We start from the raw sequence: 22,330 nt of genomic DNA on the forward strand, positions 1-22,330 counted from the left end.
AGTATATACACAAATCCATAATTTCCTGAGTCCAATTAAATTTTGTTTATTGAACTTTTAGGTTACCCAATTGTGAGTTTACTTTTTCCTCCATTCCTTTGCTGTTTTTTTTTTAATCTTGTGGTTTGTTATTTTGTGTTAACTTTCATTTTAAAGTTTTACCGGGGCTGGCCCCCTGGCATATTTGTTAAGTTCGTGCACTCTGCTTCGGCAGCCTGGGGTTTGCGGGTTCGGATCCCAGCACGGACCTAGCATGGCTCATCAAGCCATGCTGTGGCAGCGACCCACATACAAAGTAGAGGAAGATTGGCACAGATGTTAGCTCAGTGACAGTCTTCCTCAAGCGAAAAAGAAAAGTTTTATTGGTTTTCCCCAACTTTTATTTTGAATTTTTTATCTACAGAAAAGTTTTGTAAACAGTACAATGAACCCAAACACCCCTCATAGAGATTCACTCATCCTTAATATTTTGCCTCCTTGCTCTCTCTCTGTACCTATGCGTATCATCTTGTGCTGAGTTTCTCCATCTCAGCCATCTTTGCTGGACCCCCTGTGCTGGCATTTTGGAAGGGTCCGTCCTCTCCTTCGTTAATAGCCCATCAAATCCTTTCCAGGAGGGAGTCACAAAGCATGACCTGGCTTTTCTCTAATCGTGCCTTTGCCCCTCGCTGAGGGCAGACCTGGATGACATCCTGGGGATCTTTCCTGCATCAACCACGCCCCCATACATCCCCAGGATGCGTCTGTCCAAGGTCTGTGCTGTAACCTGGCCGCAGCGGCGGAAGGCGGGTCTGAGATGGGAGGTGACAGGAGCAGGCCCGGGGTCCCAGCACCCGTGGTCTCCCTCTCCCTCAGTCCCTCCCACGGAGCCTCAGCCAGGGGAAGGCGGGGCCTGGGTCACCCCCTGGAGAGGGACCTGCCCCCCAACAGCTGCCACCAAGGGGAGTGTGGGCACTGGTAGGCGGAGTCTCCCACGAGGGCTGGAAACGCGGCTCGCTGTGTTGAAACACCCAATGTCCAGATGTTGCAACTATTAATATTTGCAGCACTTTGTGAACCAAAGGGAAGACACACAATAGTTGGGTTTGGCTCTGGGGCCGCCAGTTTGAGATCTTTGCCTTAGAGACTGAGGAGGCCGCAGGGCGCCCCCGTGAGCCCCAAGCCCCCGCCCCAGATACATAGCCTGCCCTCTCGTGCTTCCCTGTAACCCCCACTCACACCCAGGACCCCAGCTGTCGGCCCAAGCCGCCTCCCCCAGTGATGAGGACACTGGACGATAAACCTGGTCCTCTGTCAGCAGCTCCGCCCTCACCCCTCAGCTCCTGCGAGGCCTCTGTGACCATGAGGAGGGACAAGAATGCCCTTCTCTTAGTCAGCAGACGCCTCCTGAGCGCCCACCGCTTGCCAGGCACTGTCAATAATTTCAGGTGGGAATCCTGGGGAGGAGCCGACGTGCTCACAGGGAGACGGACAATGGAAAAAGCAAAGAGGAGTTTCCTAGAACACGCTTTGAAGATAGATAAGTCATAAGGGGACCGAAAGGGCGCAGCGTGGGGGGTGGTGATTTTAAATAGGGTGGTCAGGGAAGGCCACAGGAGAAGGTGGTGTCTGGGCCAAGACTTGAGGAAAGTAAGGGAATGAGCCGTGCTGACACATGGGACAAGAATTTCAGACAGAGGAAACCGATGTTGCAAAGGCCCTGAGGCAGAAACATGCCTGGAGCGTTCCAGGAAGAGGAGGCCCAGGTGGCTGGAGCAGACTGACAACGAGGGGGACCTGAACCTCCCCCCATCTTGCCTAATCCCTGATCCAGGGGACCTGATCCAACCATTGGACACATTTCATTTGGTCCACAAAGTGTTACAGAAATTAAAAGTCAGTCACCAACACTTAAAAGTCAGGAGATTTCACCATAAAAATCAACATGTCCAGCTTCTCTTGGTGTGACGACATCACAGCAGCACCGAGGGCAGAGCTCAAGGGGCCTGCAGACCCCAGGCCGCCCTGTGTGGCACTTTACGTGGCTCCTGGGAGCCAGGCAGACTCCGACAGACATGCCCACAGCCACGCCACCCAAAGTGGCAGGACACAGCCCCCTGCCAGCTCTTGCTCTTTTTCCACAGGTGCTGAATTATGAGGCCATGAGGAGCAGCTCCACAGAGCCCCAGAAGGCCACATGCATTGGCCCGCAGTATCTCGGTCCCCATCTGGCCAGGCAGTATGAGCTTGGAGCATTGCCATGACCGCACGTCCCCGGTTCACTGGCCCAGCCTCTCAGCCTCTACCTGGGAAGTGGGCCCCAGCCCGACCAGACCCCCTCACCTGGGCTGGGGTGCCTCTGGCTCCCGCACCCAAGGCTGGCCCGTCTAGGGCCTATAAGCTTGCCAGGAGCCTGCAGAAACGCTCACAATCTCAAAAGAAGAACAATAAAGTTACTGACCCCTGAATATCAAAGCAAAGGGCAAAACCAAAATTAATACAGCATTGAATCAGCGACACCCTGGGGCCTTGATTTCAGTACTTCAATTTGGCATTCCAGAAAACTCTGTGATGTTCAGAAACTACCTGTAGATTTGGTTTTTCTCACTTCGCAAGAATTCCCAGGATACTGAGAAATCAGCTTCAACACGTTCTTCAGGGTCAAATGATCGCAAAAGCAAAATGAAGGGGAAATATTTCAAATGCCTTTGGTAACTATATACTGTAATAATATATGCAGCATATATTTACATATAAAAGACATACATCCACATGGACACATATAAATAAGTGGGCACACTTTCAATATGACTGAAGTCAAATCGGCCTAGAATACTCACCCCAAAAGAGATGCAACCCCCAATAGGATGCAAGCTCCCCACGCCCCTGCAGGCCTCTCCAGGGTCCCAGCGTGCACACCTTCACTGTCCACATGGGTCCTGGGTCCTGCCTCTCTGGCCACGAGCCCCAGCTCCAGCCCAGCACACGCGTGGATGTGGCACTGTCTGGTCCAGCCTGGGAGGAAGTTACTGTTGGCCCAGGTTGGGTACAAGCCCCATAAGCATCTGTATATCTGAAGGCAAGACCATGGCAATTAAAGATTCGAGAAGTGAAGTTGGCCGAGGTCTCTAATTGGTGGTCCCCCAGGCTGAAAGCAGCCCTTAGATGTGTTTTCTTTGACCTGCATAATTTTTTAAAAACCTGAGCCAACTTTTAATATGGGGAATTCGGCATAAAGATTCAGATTTCCTACATCTATTGAAAATGTAGCAGCAATTGGCTGGAACCGTATAGAAACTATCCTTTAACTCTATTTTTTCTTTTGCTGAGGAAAATTTGCCCTTAGCTAACATCTGTGCCAATCTTCCTCCACTTTATTTGTGGGTCACTGCCACAGCATGGCTGACGAGTGGTGTAGGTCCAAGCCCGGGATCTGAACCCTTGAACCTGGGCTGCTGAAGTGGAGCATGCCAAACTCAACCACTACACCATGGGGCTGGCCCCCTCTTTCAAGTCTTTTATTTAAACTTTTTTTCAAAGTAGTGCATTTTGGGGATGTAAAATTCAAAAGGTACAAGAGGGTGTATGATGATAGTGAGTCTCCCTTCCAGCCTGTTCCCCAGCCCCTCCATCCCCCTCCCCAGGAATAACCAGAGGCGCCAATCTCCAAAGATGTTTCACTCACATACAAGTGTATGCATACACATTATTTCCCCCTCACAGATGGTAGCGTACTTCTCTACATCCTGTTTTATTCCCGTAGCAAGATGTCTGGGAGCTACTTCTGTATCCGTCCAGGTGAGCTCGCTCGGTCTCTTCGCCGGCTGCCCTTCAGACAGGACAGTAGCTCTCCTCTTTGCCCAGTCGCCACCGTGCCTTATAGTGTCACGCCCGGCCTGCTTCAGTCATTCGCGATTCTTGCCCTCCCCTTCGGCATCTGAGTTCGCTGACTCTGGCGCAGGTCAAGGACAGAGCGTGCCTCCCAGCCACCCAGCACCTGCCCCTGCTCGCTCCCGATGCCTGCAGTTCCTGGACTTCCCAGCAGAGGGAGACACCACTCTGCTCGCAAGACCACCCAGGGGGTCTTCCCAGGGACTGCAGTCTTGAAACGTGTGGGCAAGAGATGCTGTCTGCCCAGACATAAAGACCCTCTTAACTGGACTGGGATCCCCCTTAACTGGACTGGGATCCCCCTTAACTGGACTGGGATCCTTGCCCTCGGGTCTCCCCTTACCCTGTTTCTATCCCCGCCTGAACCTCCTGTTTTGACTGAGCCCCACCCTGAGTGCCCTCTCCTCTCCTTATAGGGACTGTCCCCTCCTTAATGGGGTGGGGAGAGGCCTTGTCCGAGTCTGGGGCCAGGGACTGAGAAACTGCCCAAGGGCACCACATAAAGACAGCATGTATCTGGGTGCCCCTCCCTGCTGAGAACCGGGGGGGGGGGGGTCCTTTCTCCTTGCCCCCAGCACGCAGCCCCCAGCAGAGTCTTGACCTCGAAATCCGCTTTCCCTCCCTACAGTCCACACTCCCGCCAGGATCCTCTCCCTGGCCCGGCCCCTGTGCCCCTCTGCCCCACCCCCGCTGTGGTGTTGGGGTCGCCTGGAGTCCAGCTGGTGGCCAGTGCAGAGCCACCCCTTCCTGGCCCTGCCCCTCCCCATGACCCCAATCCTCCGCCAGCCACTCAAAGGCGCCTTGTTCTCCATCCAGCCCCCAGACAAAAGTCCCTCTGTCTGAAAAGACGGAATTGGGGGGAGGGGGCACCCCAACGGAGACCGTGTGGGGGCCTGCACAGACCCCAGCCGGAAGGAATGCCATGAGGAGGAGGGGCAGGAGAGGGAGGAGTGGGGAGGGGAGCCCTGCACAGTGCAGTGGCCTTATCTGGAGTGGAGGCGGGCGCCACCCCAACGCCCACTAAGTAGGCCCCGGCGTCTGGCTCCCAGCACCCTTGGGAGGAGGCCGGGCTGGGAAGGTCTGCCTGGTGCTTGGGAACCAGGTCCCCATCTCCCTAGGGCATGATGGGCTCCATGGGCATGATGCGGGGGTCTCGGTCTAAGGCCCAGCAGCCCCCACCCTCACCGCTACCCCCACGACCTCGGTCCTATCAGCATCTCCTGCCGACCTCAAGCTGTGTCAACAGCCCCAAGCGGCCTGGAAGGGGACTCTAGATCCCATCATGGCCACCAATCCCTCCTCCAGGCACAACACAGCATCTAAGTAAAAGAAATTAGGTTGTTACACCAACGCACCCCCTTCCCCCACCACCCGCCAGTCAGGAGCTCTGCTCTTAAAGCTCTGGAAACTTCCTCCTTCAGGTCCTTTTCTGAGGGGCAGGAGATTGGAGAAAGCCTGGCCCCCAATGTGAGGAGCAGAGTTCCCACCCATCCTATTCTCCCTCTGCCTCACCTGAGGCTTTGGGACCCTGGAGACCCCCCTGGGAAGTTCCCCAGCACTAGTGGCTGGAGGGGTGGGGGAACTGTCTCTTTAAGAGCAGGAATGGGGTGAGAGAACCCCTGAGCTTTAGGGAGCCCGCTCACTCGTCTGGGCGTCTGGGCTCGTCTCGCCTACCTGCCCAGGTTTGCTTAGGGCGGGGCAGCTGCGGATAAAGGCAGGACCGGGCTGCGCAGGCACCCCCCTCCCGGAACCTGGAGCCTCACGCAGCCTGGGGAGCCACACAGGTGAGCAGCTGGGGCCCTCCCGCCAGCCCCGCCTTGGCTCTGCCCCCAGACGACCCCTGCCCCTCCCTCCACGCCTCTGTTAAAGACCCTAGAAACTTCCCCCTCAGGGTCCTTTTGAGGGGGGGGGCAGATTAGAGACAGCCCCCTCCCCTAACGGGATCTTCCCCCATCATTCTACTCTTTGGGGGCTGGGGGAGCCAGCTGGGGTGAGGGTGAGGCCCACAAGTGGGATTGGGGTGCCGGGGAGACTGGAGGGTTCGGGTAGACAGGGGTTGTCTGAGTGGAGCAGAAGTGTCTGGATCGGGGGCATGTGGTGGACAGGGGTGAGGGGGGTGACTGGTGGATGGGGAATCCAGGTGGACCAGGGCTGGATTGGGGGCGTCAGAGTGGATGGGTGGGTGACTGGGTGGACTCGGGGTGTCTAGGGATTGGGAGGTGTGGGCCCTGGAGATGGCTAGGAAAAGCGGGTAGCGGCTTCCTGGGGAAGCTATCAAATGGGGAGTCAGTAGGAGATTTCAGGGGCAAGGGGGAGTCATTCTTCATACACCTGAAGGGCCTGGCCACCGTCTTGGAGGAACAGAGCGGATAGCAGAGGGTGGATGTCGGAAATAGTCCTCACACAGGTGTTAGGACCTTGGGGCCAGCGGGGAGCAGAGAGGGGTGGGCAGAGCCCCCACCCACTGGCCGCCTTCCCTCCAGGCCTTCACACGGCCGCAGTGGCTGGGGAGCCCCGGGGCCTCTTCCGGCAGCAGCCTGAGCAGGGCAGGCGAGGGCCAGGACACCAGCTCCGGCAGCCGGGCACCGCGGGAGAGCCGGCAGGGGCTGGGGGCACTGAGACCACCCGCCAGTCTCCCTGTGCTGGGGTGGCTGGGAGACATGCTGGGGACTAGGCAATGGAAGCCTCACGGTGGGCCGGGGGGCTTGGAGGATCCCGGAAGGAGGCCTAAGAGCCGAGACTGAGTCCCGGGTGACGGCACACAGCGTTAAGCGGAGTTCGCAGGGGTCAGAGGGCTGCGACTTCAACGTGGGATAATCGTAGCGGCAGCTTCATCAGGCCGTGAGGATTGTGGAGTGATCCAGCACGAAATGCTGAGAACAGCCCGGCGTGGGGTCGGCTCTCAGGGAGAACTAGCTCTTATTACGAGGGTTCCCGCCATCCCCGTCGATAAGGCCTCATGCAGTAGCTTTAGACACAGGCGGTCCTTAGACACACCCACGCCTGGAGCCAGCAGGCCCTCTGCCCACACACCCACTTGAGCTCTCCCCCAGAGTTTTTGGGGTCCTAAACACCTTAGTAATGCTCCCTAAAGCTCCAGGCCCTCTTCCTGCAAGAAAGGGATGCTCAAACCAGGATTCTGAGCCTGGCATATGGGACTAACAGGGAAGCTGCGAGGATGGCCAGGACCTGGGGTGCGGGGCATGGCGGGGTGGAGGAGGCTATGAGAACGTGCAGGAAGCAGAGAGAGACGTGAGGTGGGCTTACGTGGAGGATACGGACAGAGAGACAGGGGCCTTCTCTCCAGCTGGGGACAGGAGTCCCCTCGGGGACACAGCAGGAAACGTCACATGGGCTTCTCCCCGGGCTTGGGGGAGGGGTGTGTTCTGCCACCAGTGAGATGGGAGTTGCAGGAGTGAACACACTGCAAGGTCACCCGGCGGTGCCCAGCACAGCGTGGCTCAGAGGACATGTTAGCTCTTGCCATCAAGATTATGACAACATACGCTTGTGGCCGTGGGGCGTGGGCAGGGAGAGGGCAGGGGGACGCGCAGAGACCAGGGGCTGATCGCAGGCATGCAGGACCACAGGACGCAGGAGGATGGACTGATTCTAGACCAGGAAGGGACCAGGTGTGCTCTTCAGGCAGGCCCATGGTGGTGGGGGGCGGGCAATGGGAAGCATTCGCTGCCAGGAGGCACTTGGCAGGGATGGGGCAGAGGCGGGGGTGGGGGTGGCACAGAAACAGGGCGGAGGGGACAGGTTGGGACAGGAGATGGGGCTGGGGCTTCAGCCAGGCCGATTGGTCTCCCGGGTCTGCCCCCTGCCCCCAGCCTCCAGTTCCCTCCTCCCCACACCCAGCCCTGAGCAGCCCAAGGAGGCAGCTGGGTCCCTGTGGGGCCCAGCCCGCGGTCTGCAAAGTCTGGGCAAGGCGGGCAGGCTCCGAGCTGTCTACGGGAGACACTCCCAGCACCCCGGGCCTCCTGCCACCTGGCTCCCAACACCCCGTTTCCCAAAACACCCGAGGCCTGGAGAGGCCTGCAGAGGGACAGCTGCTGCAGGGCCAGGCCTGGTATAAATGCCCCTGCCTGGCAAGGCGACCCTGGGCACCACCTCCACCTCTCACAGCCTCAGTTTCCCCATCTGTAAGATGGGGGTAACAGCAGGCAGCGCCTCCCTCATTTGGTTGCCAGGGCGATCCACTGGAAGCCTCGCTTCGGGTCCAGTGGTTGTTACTGCTGCGCCCTCATCAGGCCGCGCTCCCACCCAGCCCCGCCCGCTGTTCGCTGTTCGGCTCTTCTCCTCTCCCAGCCTTTCTGCCCTGGGGCGAGCGGCATGCAGGGGTGGGGAGCAGAGTAGGAGGGGATTGGGAACCAGAGGCACCGGCCTGGCATCCTGTTGGCCCTGCTAAAGCTGGACCCTCCCCCCGGACCCCTCCAGTGCTGGCACGTGGACATGCAAGACCTGGTGGCCCTGAGCCTGCTCATCCTCCTGGCAGGTGAGTGCAGCCCGCCGAGCCCCCTTGCCCTGAGCCCCACAAGCCTCGCGTGTGTCTCTCATGCGTGTCTCTTGGGCTTTCTGCCTCCCTGTGGGGTGGTGACTATCAGGACGGCATCTCCTTGAGGGTAACAAGTGTCACACTGGTGAGTCCAAGGGACACACAGAGACAGGACCTCTTATAGCCGCAGCTCCCAGAGCCAGAAGGTCAGCGTTCCATGTCTCCTTGAGGACCTCAAGGAGAAGGCCCGGCCCTGTGCTGCCGTGCCTCCGACACCCCCCCTACCGCTTTATTACCAGGGGTAACTGGGCGCTCAGTGGTTAGGCAGCAGGTTCCTGAAACCCTTTGTGCCTCAGTTTCCTCGTCTGTACAAGTGGAGCCAATAACAGCACCTACTTACAGAGTCATTGCGAGGATTAAACGAGTTAGTATTCGAAAGGCACTTAGAACAGAGTAAGCACTGTGTTTGTGCTTTAAATATAACTAAAAATTATTAATCTCCCTTTAACAAAGAAGCTTAGGCCCAGAGCAGAGGCGGCCCATGGCTTCTCGCCAGAACATAGTGCTCGTCCTTTGCTTCCACTGTATTCGTTTTTATCTCTCCTTGGACGAGGCTGTGTTCCATTCAGAGTCCTGATGTAAAGTGGCATGTTTAAATAAAGGGCATTCAGTTTTATAGTTAGTAAGTTGCTTTAAAGGGGACTAGGGAGCGAGCATGAGGACAAGTGCAGTGTGGAGGTGGCGGCATCAGGAGACAGCAGAGAGAATGGCTGGGACCAACATCACCGGTGGGCTTGACCGGAAGCGTGGGCCAGCCAGGTGTCTGGAAACACGGGCCAAGGGTGGGGAAAGCCACCCAGATTAAAACCTATTTCAGGAGGCAAAGTACTGGCATGGTTGGCAGGATCGGGGCTGAGTGGGGGAGTCCACATCTCCGATGTGGGCCGTGCAGAGGCAGCAAGTCTGGGGCTGGGGCCTGTGCCCTCGGGAGGTGGGGAACTGTGCGTCAGGGGACCCCATCTGGAGGCCCCTGAGGCTCCCGGCTCTGCATACCAGCTTTGCTGAGGCCAGAACCACCTTTTCCTCTCTTCCCCGCTTCTCCCCACCAGGCCTGCCTGCCCTGGAAGCCAACGACCCCGAAGGTGAGTCAGACGGGCCTGCTCCAGCAGCCACACCCCTAATTCTCCCCCTAGGGGCCCGGCATCCTGGCTGTTGGCCTGGATTCACGTTCTTTGTTTCTTTCCTTGCAGATAAAAACAGTCCTTTCTACTATGGTGAGAACCGGCACCCCTCCCCTCATCTCCTCCCACCCCTCTATTTTGTGCCAAGGGTCCCACAGGGTTGGGTGAGGATCTGACGTGGGTGAAACGGAGCAGGCCCGGGCTAGGATTGAACAGAAACACAGCAGATTAGGGAATAAGACATGCCACCTGGTCCTTGGGAAGATTCTCTTCCAGCAAGAAAGTTAGACACACACAGGAAGCCAGGACAGTTGACAAGAAGCCGTTGTGATGGTTCAAATCAACGGGTGGGAGAAGGGCTGGCTTGAGAAAACTGCCCGGAGGAGGTGAGCCGTTTGACCGAGGCCTCCCGAGGCCCGCAGGTTCCCCACGATCCGCCCTGCCAGCCCTCTGTCCCCACTCCCCCAACACCTGCGCCCCGGCCTCCCTGCTGTTGCTCAGACACAGCAGACACGCTCCCAGCCTCCGGACCTTTGTACCTTCTGCGCCCCCTGCCTGGAACACTTGCTGCCATATAGCCCCACGGCTCCCTCCCTCACCTCCTCAGGTCTCTGCTCAGATGTCGCCCCTCAGAGAGACCTTCCCTGACCCCTCGCCCACAAAGAGCTGCCCTTTGGCCTTCTGTCCCCTGGCTCTGCCTGTTTCTCTTCAGACTGCTCCTCCCCACCTGACCCCACATTAAGTTTCCTGTCGCTGGCTTGTGTGTGCAGTAGACGTGAGCACAGGAGGGCTGGGGTGTGTTTGTTCCCTCCACTGCCACATCCCCAGTGCCCTCCACGCCCTGGGTGTCAAGTGGATGGGGGCTTGGATGGGAGGGCACCGGCTGGCATTGAGGGCCCCCTCTGGGTTTCTCCTAGACTGGCACAGCCTCCGGGTCAGCGGGCTCATCTGTGCGGGGATTCTGTGCGCCGTGGGCATCCTGGTCCTCATGAGTGAGTGGAGGAGTGGGCGGTGGGGGGGGGGGAAGGGGGCGGGCAAGGCAGGGCTGTGGGCCCCTCCCCTGACCATTCCCCTCCCCCCAACAGGTGGGAAATGCAAATGCAAGTTCCGCCAGAAGCCCAGGTAAGAGGAGCTCCCAACCTCACGCTGGCTAGACACCTTTCAGGGTGAAAGAGCTGGATCTTTCTGGCAGAAAGAGGCCAGGCCTCCAGGCTCTGCCCTGGAGAGTTCCTGCCACTAAGATTGCCCAGGTTTATTCCTCAGAGCTGATAATTGTCAGAGGGCCCACACCCTGAAAAGCTTTGGTCCCTGGGATGATACAACCTTACAATGGAAACAGAGCCAGGAAGCTATGTCAGGGCAACTGAGAATACTCTGGGTTTGAGGGAGAGGACAAACGGGTGGACACAGACCCCATCACTCTTGTTTCCCCAGCCACCGACCAGGGGATGCCCCACCTCTCATCACTCCAGGTAAGGCAGAGACAGAAGGGGGCTGAGGGGAACACGGGATGTGAGGGGGGTGTGTGTGCGCATGCGCCCTGGGGAGAAAGTACTCAATCCACTCTCACAGGCTGACGCATCACCTCTTCCAGGCTCTGCCCAGTAACTCCTGAGGATGGACCAGCCATAAGAGCTCGGAGGGCCTCTCTCTTTTCCCAAGTCCATGCTCGGCACAGGAGCCTGAACTCCTGGACGGAATTCTCCCTCCTCTCCTCAGATGGCTTTGCCAGGGCCTCATCCCACCTCTCACCGGAGGGGTCTCTTTGTTCAGTTTTTAATCTAAAATGATCTTGCCTCCTGCCCAATCATCCTCAAGACTCGCTCTGTGAGCTCTGGGGTGGGATATGGGGGGCCAGGAGAAGGTGGATATGTGCTGAGGGCTGGCACAGAAGCTGGCACCTGAATCTCTTTGCCGGGAAAAACCCAAAGGCCTGTACCCCTGTGACTTGGTGGATGGCATGGGGTCTGCCCTCTGCCTGCACGGCCACGGGAGCCACACGTGCAATTTAAAACTTTCTAGCAGCCAAATGGAGGCGACTTTTGAGAGTGAAGGGGGCTCTAACTAGACGCAAGGCTGGGACACTCAGGTGGACACGGGTACCATCCCAGGAAAACCAGGATACAGGATCAACCCACCAGACATGGGTACCCAGATGGCGATAATAATAGTAAGACCCTGTGACCCTCCCACTTCCCCGGGACCCCACTTTATCATCGAAGACCCTTCCTAATACCCAAATGTCCCTGTGAGGACTTCAAATAATTTCCCATGATACTCCCTAATAACACTGAAGGCCACATAGTGTGAAAACCTCCAATGCGCCTCAGACTCCCTTGAGCCACCTCAAACCCAGTAAGACCGTCAAAGTGTCCCCATGAGCGACCCCATAAGAGGCCTAAAACTCTTCAAAATACCCCAAAATATCTCCCACCATGTCCGGAGACATGACTCCAAGGAGACCCACAGTACACCTGTGACCTGTCCCTAATAATGCCCTTATATCCCCCGAACATCCCCTGGGGCCCCCAGAACGCCTGCCCGCGCTCCTTAGAGACAGCGCAGCAGCGCCACCCTCCCCAGGCCCGCCCCTCCCCCTTTCCAGTGATCTCACGGCAACGGAGGGCAGGTGCATAGCGCGTTTATTGAGCTCACACACTTTCCGTCCTCCTCCCTGTCACCCACCGGGAAGGGAACCCGGGGCTCCCGGCACCAAATCTCCCTTTGCCGCCTATTCCCCGCGCACGCGCAGTGGGTCGGCACGTCGGGCTTCCGCCTCGGCAGCAGACATGCGTACAAGCAGCAGAGGAAGTGAGCCAGACAGGCAGGGAAACCTGCCCAGCGACCGGTGACGTCATGGAGGCGGGCACTGAAAGCGATTGGCCGGATTGAGTTTAGCGGGGAGAGGAAAGCTCTCCCCTCTGTACTTTCACCGGGAGCGGGAGCGGTGTGAGTGGTTTGAGGGGGCGCTTCCAGACCACCTGGAGCTTTACACATTACCCGCATCGTGACTTCCGTATTCCGCTCCGTGCAGTGTGCCCGCCTGAGCCCCAAGTCACCCCTGGTGGGGCATCTGCCCCCATGGAGGGGCAGCTCTTGCCTTGAGCTCGGTCTGTGGTCAGCATCTCACAGGACCAGGCGTCACCTCAAATGGGTCCAAGAGGCCAGTCAAGGAGGGTCCAGAGACCTAAGACTCCGCATGCCAGCCCCCATCAACCATGTTCAGGGTCCCGTCCGGTCTCAGGCGCTGAGGTCTAACTCGTGATGCTGGTAGATCTGTGTGGGGCCCTTGAAGCAAGCAGCGAAGAGGAAGCGTCTGCCCGCCAGGGCGACGTGGGCGAAGGCCCGGGGAGCCACCAAGGCTGGGGGCCCCAGCTCCTGCAGCGGCTCCAAGAGCCCCTTGTCAGGCTCCAGGCGGAAGACCTGGCTGAAGGCAAAGTCGCTGCCCAGGATGGCCAGCTGGTCCCTGGCAATGAGCAGTGGCTGAAAGACGTGGGCACCCCGTGAGGGAAGCTGCTGCAGCAGGCGGAACATGGAGCCATCCCAGCGCATGACCTGCAAAGTGCGGCTGCTGGTCAGGGCCTGGGGTCCAGGAGGGTCAGGCCTGCCGGAAGTCCTCTAGGCTCCAGAGGACTTGGGACAGCTTGGAAACAGAGGCCTGTGGGCCCCCCCACTCCCGCAGCTTTCTCATCATGTCACCACCCAGCTGCTTGGCCACAAGCTTGGGGTCAATCTTGGCCCCTCTCTCTCCCTCACACCCCATGTAGCATCAGTCAGCAACGGAATGTGGCAGTTTCACCTATAATGTCTAGATCCCTCCCATCCGCCCTGGCCACACTCCGGCCCGGCCACAGTCACCTCCCTCTGGGACCGCTGCAGCAGCCGCCCCCCGGTCTCCCCCCTCTGCCCCTGCGCCCACACACAGATGGCCTGTGCACATCTGAGTCAGGCTAGGCCTTCTAGGCTCAGAGTCCTGCCTTGGCTATACCTCGCTCCCGAAAGACAGTGTCTGCGGGGGTGAGCTGTCAGCCTGGGGGGTTCAGAGTGTGGTGTTTGTGGGTGAATGTAAGTCCTGGAGTGTGTCAGTTACAGAGCCAGGGTTTAGGGGTACAATCTGAGTCTGGGGCCAGTGTCAGTGTGGGGGATGGGGAGTGGTTTAGGGTTATCCAGCCTTGAGGGGTTACAGTCTTGGAGTCAGTGCTGGGGTGGGGTCAGAGTTCAAAGATCAACACATTAGGTGGGGTAAGAGTTGGAAAGTCAGCCTGTGAGGTCGGGTCAGAATTTAGAGGCCAATGTGCAAGGTGGGGTCAGTGCTGAAAGACCAGCCCACACCGGGTGGGCAGCGCGGAAAAGCCAGCCCTGAGTGGGAGCTGGTGGTGGGTGGGCCGGCCTGTGGCCTCTGCTGCCTGCCCCACCTGAGGGCCCAGCCTCACCATGGAGTCCCCGATGTAGCGTGTCAGGCACAGGAACACATCCCCGCCAGCCTGGAAGTGGTGTGTGGCGTAGACGTCCTCGGCCTCGGGGATGTCGGTGCGCCTCTCGAATCGGCCCCCGGACCAGTGGAAGAGCACTGGCCGCTGCGAGGCCGAGGCCAGCAGCAGGTGGGGCCGGCCATCCAGCTCCAGGGCCTCGGCGTCCGTGTCCCGGTGCCAGGCGTGCAGGCTCTGGCGCGGGTAGAAGCCGGGCCCATCCCGGCACAGCAGCGTGGTGCTGCCCGCCTTTGAGGCATCGGCCACCACGAAGCAGGGCTGCTGGTCCAGCCACAGGGTCTCGGCGTCATTGGGCCGCAGCAGCTGCCGCGGGGCCAGGGCCTGCACGGGGGCCAGGCGGAGGCCAGGGCTGGGCCGGGCCCATAGCTGCGAGCCCCCCCAAAGGCGGGCAGCCAGCACAATGAGACGTGCGCCCAGCACCAGCGGCTTGCAGGCCACCACCGAGGGCGCTGCAGGAGCAGGAGGGTGGGTCAGGCCGGCGGGCGGTCACCCCCCAGCCCCGGCGGGCCATGGGGAAGGCAGGAGGCTGGACGGGCACTCACCGGACAGCTCTTCCTCGGGCCGGAAGCGCTGCAGGCTGTAGTCCCAGGAGAGGATCAGGCAGCGGCCGGCAAAGGGCTGTGCCAGGACGATGTGGGGCTCCCCCTGGTAGGAGAAGGGCTCCACGCCCAGTGCCGACTCCCCGACCGTCTGGAACCAGGACAGCTCTGGGGGTGCAGGAGAGAGTCAGGCAGGCCCCGGGGACCCCAAGGGTCCTCATGGCCGAGCCTTGGTTTCACATCTCTGAAATGAGGACCGTCACAGTGTCCACCTCATAGGGACATAGGAATCTTTTTATCTATAGATGTATTAACGCACAACACCATGGTAAGACTTTATTTTCTAAGCTGCATGGCATCATCAAATAATTGCTTAGAAACAGCATATTTATTAATTCATTTAACTTCACAAGATCCCTGTGAAGGGCCTTCCATAGTAATAATATCCACTTTACAGGTGGGCAAACTATGGCTAAGTGGCACAGGCAGCCAGGTGCCCAGCACAATCCATCCTTCCCAACTTGTGTGAAATAGGATTGCAGTGGGCACAAAGCTGTCCAGCTGGGGGCCACATTGTCCCAGCACCATCACCCCCCCCCACCCCCGGAGTTAGGACTGACCACGTCCAGACCAAGTTCCCAGTGGAACAAGAGCAGAGTGATGGGTGTAAGGCTGGCCCCGTGGGCGTGAGGATGGCTCGTCCTGGCCTCCGTCTCTTCCCCTGCTCCCCATGAGCTGCAGATGGACGTGCTACAACTCGGCTTCAACCACAAGGACCAGGACAACGCCCAGGGGCTGCTCCGCTGGCCTGGGCTGCACATCAACCCCTCTGTTTTCTTTAATTCATGAGATTTTGAGCCTCTTTGTTATAGCAACTTGGCTTTCATGGTAGCGATGCGGGCGGTTGCCCAGCGCGGCGGTGGTGGAGCCAGGCGGTTGACTCCAGGTTATAACACTTCACTCTACGTGCCGGGCCCTGTTTCCAGGTGCCAGGGCTGAGGCAATGAACCAAGCCACCAAGGATGCCCACCCAAAGGAGGATCTTTTAATAATGTCCATCAAATTATCACCCTCTGCTCAAAACCCTCCATGGCTTCCCACAGCCCTCGGGGTAAAGTCACTCTCCTCTTTGTGGCTCTCAAAGCCCTGCACAGGAGGCCCTGGGCCTTCGGCCTCATCTGTGTCCTTCCCTTCCCTCACTCCCCCAAGCCAGACCTGCCTGCTTTTGATCTCTAAACAAGACAAGCTCTATGCTGCCTCAGGGCCTTTACACTTGCAGTCCCCTTTCTCTAGCATCCCCTTCCCTCTGTACTTCACTTGCTAAATCCAGAGGCACCCCTTCAGGGAGCCCTCTCTGATGCCCCATATAAGGCAGGTCAATCTCCCCGATCACTCCCTGTGACTTATTGAATGTATGTCTCTCCACTCCCCCAGGACTGTGAGGCCAGGGCCCAGGGCTGGTCACCACAGTGTGCCTGTCACCTCTCACAGGGCTGGGCACAGAGTGGACCTCAGCGAATGTTTGTTGAATAAATGAATAAAGAGTAAGCCCCAAGTTAAGGTCTCTTCTTCTCTGAGTCCCACAGACCAAAAATATGTCTTACATCTCTTATCGTTAATATTATTAGTTATCATTATTATTTTTTTTTTTGAGGAAGATTAGCCCTGAGCTAACAACTGCTGCTAATCCTCTTCTTTTTGCTGAGGAAGACTGGCCCTGAGCTCACATCTGTGCCCATCTTCCTCTACTTTATATGTGGGACGCCTACCACAGCATGGCTTGCCAAACGGTGCCATGTCTGTACCCGGGATCCGAGCCAGCGAACCCTGGGCCGCTGAAGGGGAACATGCGAACCCAACAGCTGTGCCACCAGGCCAGCCCCATTATTATTAATATTTATATCAATAACATTATTAGTATAGATATTATTATAATGTATATTATTATTTATATTATCATTTAATGATAAAACATTATTAATAATATAGATTAGTATTATAATTTAATAATTATGATAATGATAATTCCCCCATCCCGACCACTCTGCGCTTCCCCCATCCCAGTCCCGGCCACGCTCGGGCATCATTCTCTGCCTTCCTCTGAACAGGGGGTTCTGAGAGGGCAAGACCCAGGCTGTCTTTATCACTGCCATGCCCTCTGCTTTGCCCAGTAACCATAAAGTCACCAAAATATATTTATGGCAAAGCAAAATGATCATAGGAAGTATTTAGAAATAGTCAATTTTATATTAATAACAACAACAACGAGAGGGAACATTTAAAAGGAACTCCCGTCCCAGGTGCTGTGCCGACGCAGGTGTGGACAACATCACTGAATTCTTACAGCAATCTCATGGCACGATTTGTTACCCCCATTCTACAGATGAGGAAACTGAGGCTCAGGGAGCCGACACTGCTTGCTCAGGGTCTCACCGCCAGGAAATGTCAGAGCAGGGAGTGAGCTGAGCCCCTCAGCCCTGGCGGCTGTTCCCCCTGACCTCCCACCTTCTCCTGGGAGCCCCTGCTGTCCCTCCCACCCTGCCGGGAAAGCCCCCACCTATGGCTCTGCACTTGAACGTCTTGGGGTCGAGGTGATGGAGCTGCATGTGGGCCAGGGCGGAGGGGCCGGCGCAGGCCCCAGTCCCCACGCTGGCGTTCACGGTGGGCATCCACTGTAGCAGCCAGAGGACGCGGCAGTCACACTGGAACGGGTTCCCACGGAGGTCCCTGGGGCAAGAGGCCGGGGAGGGGCTGCGACCCGGCTTCCACCCCCTGGAGGCCACCTCCCCCACCCTTCCCCAGACAAGAGCTCAGGATGGGGTCCCATAGATGGTGTGAAAAATACGCAAGAACCAGCAATACTCATTTGTGCAGACCAAAACTGGGCACCAATATCTCCTCCCCTCTCAGACACTTCCAAACCCCCACCCGCCCAACCCCCTTGAGCCTCACACGTGAGTCAGGGTCTCCAGGCCTCGGAACAAGAATCTGGGGAGGGTCTCAAGGTGGTTATTGGCCAGGCTCCTGGTGGAGGGAGAGAAGGAGGAGGAACCATCAGCAGCTACCAGGATGCCCTGTGTCCCTGGGTGACGGGGCGTGGGGTGATGTCAGGGGTTGGAGCAGTGGAGGGGCGGGGCCTGGGAGGCACGCACAGGTGTGTGAGTGAGCGAAGTCCTCTGAGAGCATTCTTAGAGATGGCGCCAATCTCATTGTCCTCAATGAAGCTGTGGAGGGAAGGTGGGGTGAGGGGAAGGCCCTCAGTGCCCTGCCGTGGCTCCACAGTGGTTGGGGGAACTCACCCCATAGAAGCCACAGGCCACTGGAATAGGCTGAATTCTCCCCCACTCAGTGCTTTGCATAAACCCAGAGGAAGCCTCCCCCGAAAACTTTCCTCACCAAGGTCCCAGCGTACAATCCCGGGAGCCAAGAACTTGACCCTAGGGTCACTGCCAACCTTATAATGAACACTATCACCCCATCACCATTACTGCTACCATGACCACTAACACCAGCACTGCCACCAATACCTCCACCACCATCCGTTATGACCAACCCTCAGGCCTCTACCACTGTCGTCAACCTTAGTACCAATAATTGCCATTATCACCATCACCATGCCATGCCACCACTGTCATCAACACTGCCACCATCTTTACAAACACCAACATCACAACCCACTCCCATCATCAATACCAACACCAACACCAACACTGTCGTTACCAAACCCCACACCAGCAACACTGATAAACGTCACCAACAACACAGCCTCCATGATCAACACCAAAATGACTGCCACCATCATCACCAACACTACCACCGTTATCAAAAGCATCAGCATCAGCATCGCCAACACCAACAACATCACCATGATGCCCAGCACTCACAACTTCACCCACCACCGGTACCACAACTGCCATGATTTTCATACATACCAACACCTCCACCATCACTGCCAAACCCAGTACCAACAACATTGCCATTACACCAACACTAACATTCTACCCACAGCCAACACCAACAGCAACACCAATGCCGTCATTACCAATGCCCACACATTGATAGTCATCACTAACACTAACCCTTCAAATTTCATTACCAGTATCAACAACAGCACCATTACCATTGAGTCCGCCATTTTCCTCAGCATCATCCCCACTTCATCATCCTCAATAACGCCACCACTTCTCCATGAGCAGCAGCAACAGGATCACCACCACCAACATTATCATCACCAGCAACATCAGCACCAATGCCAGCACTGTCATCGTCATCACCACCACCACCATCAGTACCACCATCACCATCATCACTACCATCACCACCCAACTCAGAATTGTTTCCTGGTAATTTGAAACATTCCCTTGGCTCCGGCCTCTCTGCCCTCTCCCTGGCCTCCCATAAGTGAGGTAGGGCCAGAAACAGTCTTGGGTCAGCCAGGCCCTTTGTGGGTCTTGATGCACAGAGAGGTGAAGTGAGCAGGCCGAGGTTACACAGCTAAGAAGGAGCCCGGACCCCACTCAAGAGGCCAGGCCTCTTGCACCTCCAGGAGAGACCCTTGTCCAGACACTTCCTCTCCAGGGCAACAAGCCCCTACCTGCCTCTGCTCTGGGAGCCACAGAGGGGCCACTGCTTCCGCTCCCGGTCCCCCATTCCTGCCCCATCCCCTGGCCTCACTCACAGGTACTGCAGGTGGGACAGGCCCGCAAACGCATCGTCCTCAATCACGGAGAAGGAGTTCGACGTGAAGAGGCTGGCGAGGAGGCAAGAAAGGAATTTTTCCAGAGTTGCTGCCCCGTCTCTGACATTTTAACCTTGGCCCCCACCCTCAACCCACATGGGCATGGTCACACACACATATGCATGCTATGTAAGTAGGTGCGTGGACACAGATGCTTCACAGACACGCGCACACACATGTGCGCACACCCCCCAGGCACATGCATGAACACCCCCTCCCTCGAGCTAGTCGTCGCTCAGCCGGACCCCACTCACAGCAGGTGCAGGGTCGGCACCCTCAGGAAGCTGCCGGCCTTCAGCTGGGCCACTCCAGTCCTGACGAGTGAGCTGGGGACATGGGCAGTGGTGGGTCAGGAGGAAACCACTGTAAGGCTTCAGTCCCACCCCAGAGCCGTCTCCCCTCTGGGAGACTCTGCATGCCACCCTGACCCTGATGTTTCTTCCCCACAACCCGGGAGACGGGCATTTGCCCCCTCGTTTGGCAAGGAGCCCAGCAGCGCTCATTCCACCCCCTGGCTAGCCCTCCCCCCGGGCCCCTGGTGCCGCCCCTGCCCTTTGGAATTTTCCCTCAGCCGCCTTCCAGATCCCAGAGGCCCCCTTTCAGGCATCCCAACATCCTTTGCTGCCCACCTCCCAAGATCCTGACGGGCCCCTGTTTCCTTGGGGCCCCTGGCATCCTGCCCCCAACCCCTGGGGTCCCGGGACTCCCATCCCCACCCTCAGGCCCCCGGAGGGCCTGACACTCACAGTGACAGCAGGCTCGGGGAGAAGTTCTCGGGCAGGTCCGGGGAGCCCTCACACAGGGCACTGTCTTTGGAGCAGGAGCAGCTCAGAGGACACTTTCCCTTTGGGGGTCTCCAGGCTGCCCCCACCCCCGCCCCTGCCAGCAGCAGCAGCAGAATGCCCGCCCCTCCCATGCCCCTCACCCCTGCGAGGCCCCGCTTCCCTCTGCCCACCCAGCTCCGCCCAGGTCGTGGCCACTACATCTCCCATGCCAGGTGCCCCTCCATCCCGCCGGCTGGCACGCTCCGCCGGCTTCTCTCGCCCCTTTCTCGATCTCTCGGTCCGTGTTTCTTCCTGTATCTCTTTGGGTCTAATTCTCTGTTTATTTCTCTTTCCCTCTCTGTCTCTCTCTTGTATTTCTGCCTCAGTGAGTTCGTCTGCTTCCCACTCTCTGTCTCTCTCTCCTTCTGTCTGTCTTTGTCTCTCTGTCTCTGTCTCTCTGTCTCTCAGTCTCTGTTGGCCTCTCTTTCTGTGTGTGTGTGTGTGTGTGTGTGTCTCCCTCTGTCTGGTGTCTTTATTTCTTGGCTCCCTACCCCCCCCTTCCCAGCTCTCTGTAAGTTTCTTCGCCTCCTCCCACGCCCCTTCTCCCAGGAGGTTTGGGAAAGGGACTCGCTGGGCACCGGGTGCGCCGGGCAAAGCAGGGTGAGAAGGAGGAGGGGGTCAGAGGCCAAAGGAAGAGCAGCCCTGGGGAAGGACTGGATGGCCCCATGGGAGGGGAGGGGCCGCCGAGGGCTGGAGCCACTCCCAGCCAGCCCCCTCCCCAGATCCCCCAGTCCACCCCACTCAAGGAGTGTGAGGATGTCACTAGGGTGAGAACCAGATGGCTCTGTGGGCAGGAGGGGGGCGGGAGGAGAAAGCACAGGGGCTGGAGCCGGCCCGGCCACTCCCAGCCTGCCCCCTCCCCTGCTTCCAGGAGGGTGTGATGGGTGCTGTCACCAAGCCCTGGAGGGGCCAGTTCAGGGCCAGCTGCTCCCTCTGGTGGCCACACTCAACAGGGCAGCTGTCTCATCCCAAAGCCATAAGCTCCCTTGCCTGCCCGGAAGTTAACCCCTTGAGTGCCCACCACCCTTTGGGGCAGGGAGCCACCCCAGCAGGAAAATGAGGATGATGCCACCCGGTTGCTTGGCGTTGACTCTGCACCAGGCCCTGTCCTAAAAGTTCATCTGCTAGCTCATCGGGACCTCACCACAGCCCCCTGAGGGTGACACTGTTATATGGCTATTTTACAGGTGGACATACTGAGGACAAAGGTCAAGTAACATGAGGTCTAGGCTACCCCGCTGGGGTAGAGCCCAGGCGGCTGGCCCCAGGGCTTCTCTGGGTGCATTTGCGTTCTTTCTCTGGAGATGAGAACTCACAGATACTGGCTGTTTTCGTTTGGACTGAGCTTTGAGCAATTTAGATAGATTCTGTCCTTTAAATAAGAAAAATAAATCCATGATCCTTTTACCCAGCCTGAAATGGTAGAATAACCCCACTGGGCACTAACCGTGCGCCAGTCTTTACATGAATTTACTCAGTCCTCACGACAACCCCGTGAGGTGGGTAGTACCACTAATCCCCACTTTACAGATGGCGAAACTGAGGCACGGGGAGGCTAAATGGTGCTGGATAGATCTAAACGCAACCGCTCTCCCCGGCCCCTGAGGGAGGGACACGGCCTCTCTTGCCGCCCCTGCATGCCAGGCAGACTTCAAGGAGAAGAGGCTCACCAGCACCAGCTCGGGCAGGGCGCACACATCTGGGTTCCAGGCCTGGTTCTGTGTGGCCTCAGGCAAGTCATTCGACCTCCCTGATCCTCAGTTTTCCCATCTGTCACATGGGGCGAAGGTGGCACCCCTTCCCAGGCATGTAGAGCCCTCCTGAGATGATGGGGGCCATGCCCCTGCTTGGGGCTCAGAGCAGGGTGGATGCCCCCAGTGGCCGGCAGGCCTGAGGGTGGACTCTGGACTCCGTGCTTGTCCTGCTCTGAGACAGCTCTGTGGTCTGAGCTCGGCCTTCAGGTGACGGTCACCCTGGCTGTAGAGCAGGGGGACAAATTCTCTACAAGGTCTTTGAAAAGAGAAAGAGCTTAGTGCCAGGGACACAGAGGGGACAGAGGGGGCACAGACAGGCCTAAAGCCGTGCTCACAGGGTGGCCCGCCAGAGGGCTCCCACTCTCGTTTAGGATGAGAAGATGAGAAGGATGACAATGGCAATAATGATGATAGCTAAACTTTGTTTTGGTCACCT

General features: G+C 57.8%; 2 protein-coding genes across 6 annotated transcripts; one reads left to right on the top strand and one right to left on the bottom strand.

Annotated features, from left to right (window-relative positions):
- Nucleotides 1–5,293: 5,293 nt before the first annotated feature.
- On the top strand, nucleotides 5,294–11,359 carry FXYD3 (FXYD domain containing ion transport regulator 3). 5 transcript variants are annotated; one of them, XM_070632601.1, is made up of 8 exons: nucleotides 5,294–5,654; nucleotides 8,182–8,368; nucleotides 9,478–9,510; nucleotides 9,619–9,642; nucleotides 10,467–10,541; nucleotides 10,635–10,671; nucleotides 10,984–11,021; nucleotides 11,144–11,359. In XM_070632601.1, exons 2-8 carry the CDS (start codon nucleotides 8,326–8,328, stop codon nucleotides 11,155–11,157), a joined length of 264 nt encoding a protein of 87 aa, XP_070488702.1. In that variant the 5' UTR covers nucleotides 5,294–5,654; nucleotides 8,182–8,325; the 3' UTR covers nucleotides 11,158–11,359. The 5 variants fall into 5 exon arrangements, with proteins under 5 accessions (XP_070488702.1, XP_070488700.1, XP_070488704.1 ...); XM_070632599.1 differs by having other exon boundaries at nucleotides 8,311–8,368; XM_070632603.1 differs by having other exon boundaries at nucleotides 5,492–5,654; nucleotides 8,284–8,368.
- Nucleotides 11,360–12,174: 815 nt separating this feature from the next.
- On the bottom strand, nucleotides 12,175–21,074 carry LGI4 (leucine rich repeat LGI family member 4). Its single transcript, XM_008515119.2, has 9 exons — nucleotides 20,063–21,074; nucleotides 19,571–19,642; nucleotides 19,257–19,328; nucleotides 17,731–17,802; nucleotides 17,531–17,602; nucleotides 17,136–17,305; nucleotides 14,582–14,746; nucleotides 13,983–14,488; nucleotides 12,175–13,104 (listed from the first exon to the last, which is right to left on the bottom strand). The coding sequence occupies exons 1-9, from the start codon at nucleotides 20,230–20,232 to the stop codon at nucleotides 12,790–12,792; spliced, it is 1,614 nt and encodes a 537-aa protein (XP_008513341.2). The 5' UTR covers nucleotides 20,233–21,074; the 3' UTR covers nucleotides 12,175–12,789.
- Nucleotides 21,075–22,330: the final 1,256 nt, after the last annotated feature.

The sequence above is a fragment of the Equus przewalskii genome, chromosome 9 (assembly GCF_037783145.1).
Source record: "Equus przewalskii isolate Varuska chromosome 9, EquPr2, whole genome shotgun sequence".
Classification (NCBI taxonomy): domain Eukaryota; kingdom Metazoa; phylum Chordata; class Mammalia; order Perissodactyla; family Equidae; genus Equus; species Equus przewalskii.

Coding starts and splice junctions, on each gene's coding strand:
- LGI4 (XM_008515119.2), bottom strand. CDS start 20,232: ATGGGAGGGGCGGGCATTCTGCTGCTGCTGCTGGCAGGGGCGGGGGTG. Junction 14,489..14,581: donor GCCCGAGGAAGAGCTGTCCG/GTGAGTGCCCGT, acceptor CTGCTCCTGCAG/CGCCCTCGGTGGTGGCCTGC. Junction 13,105..13,982: donor GCTACATCGGGGACTCCATG/GTGAGGCTGGGC, acceptor CGCACTTTGCAG/GTCATGCGCTGGGATGGCTC.
- FXYD3 (XM_070632601.1), top strand. CDS start 8,326: ATGCAAGACCTGGTGGCCCTGAGCCTGCTCATCCTCCTGGCAG. Junction 9,511..9,618: donor GGAAGCCAACGACCCCGAAG/GTGAGTCAGACG, acceptor CTTTCCTTGCAG/ATAAAAACAGTCCTTTCTAC. Junction 10,672..10,983: donor AAGTTCCGCCAGAAGCCCAG/GTAAGAGGAGCT, acceptor TTGTTTCCCCAG/CCACCGACCAGGGGATGCCC.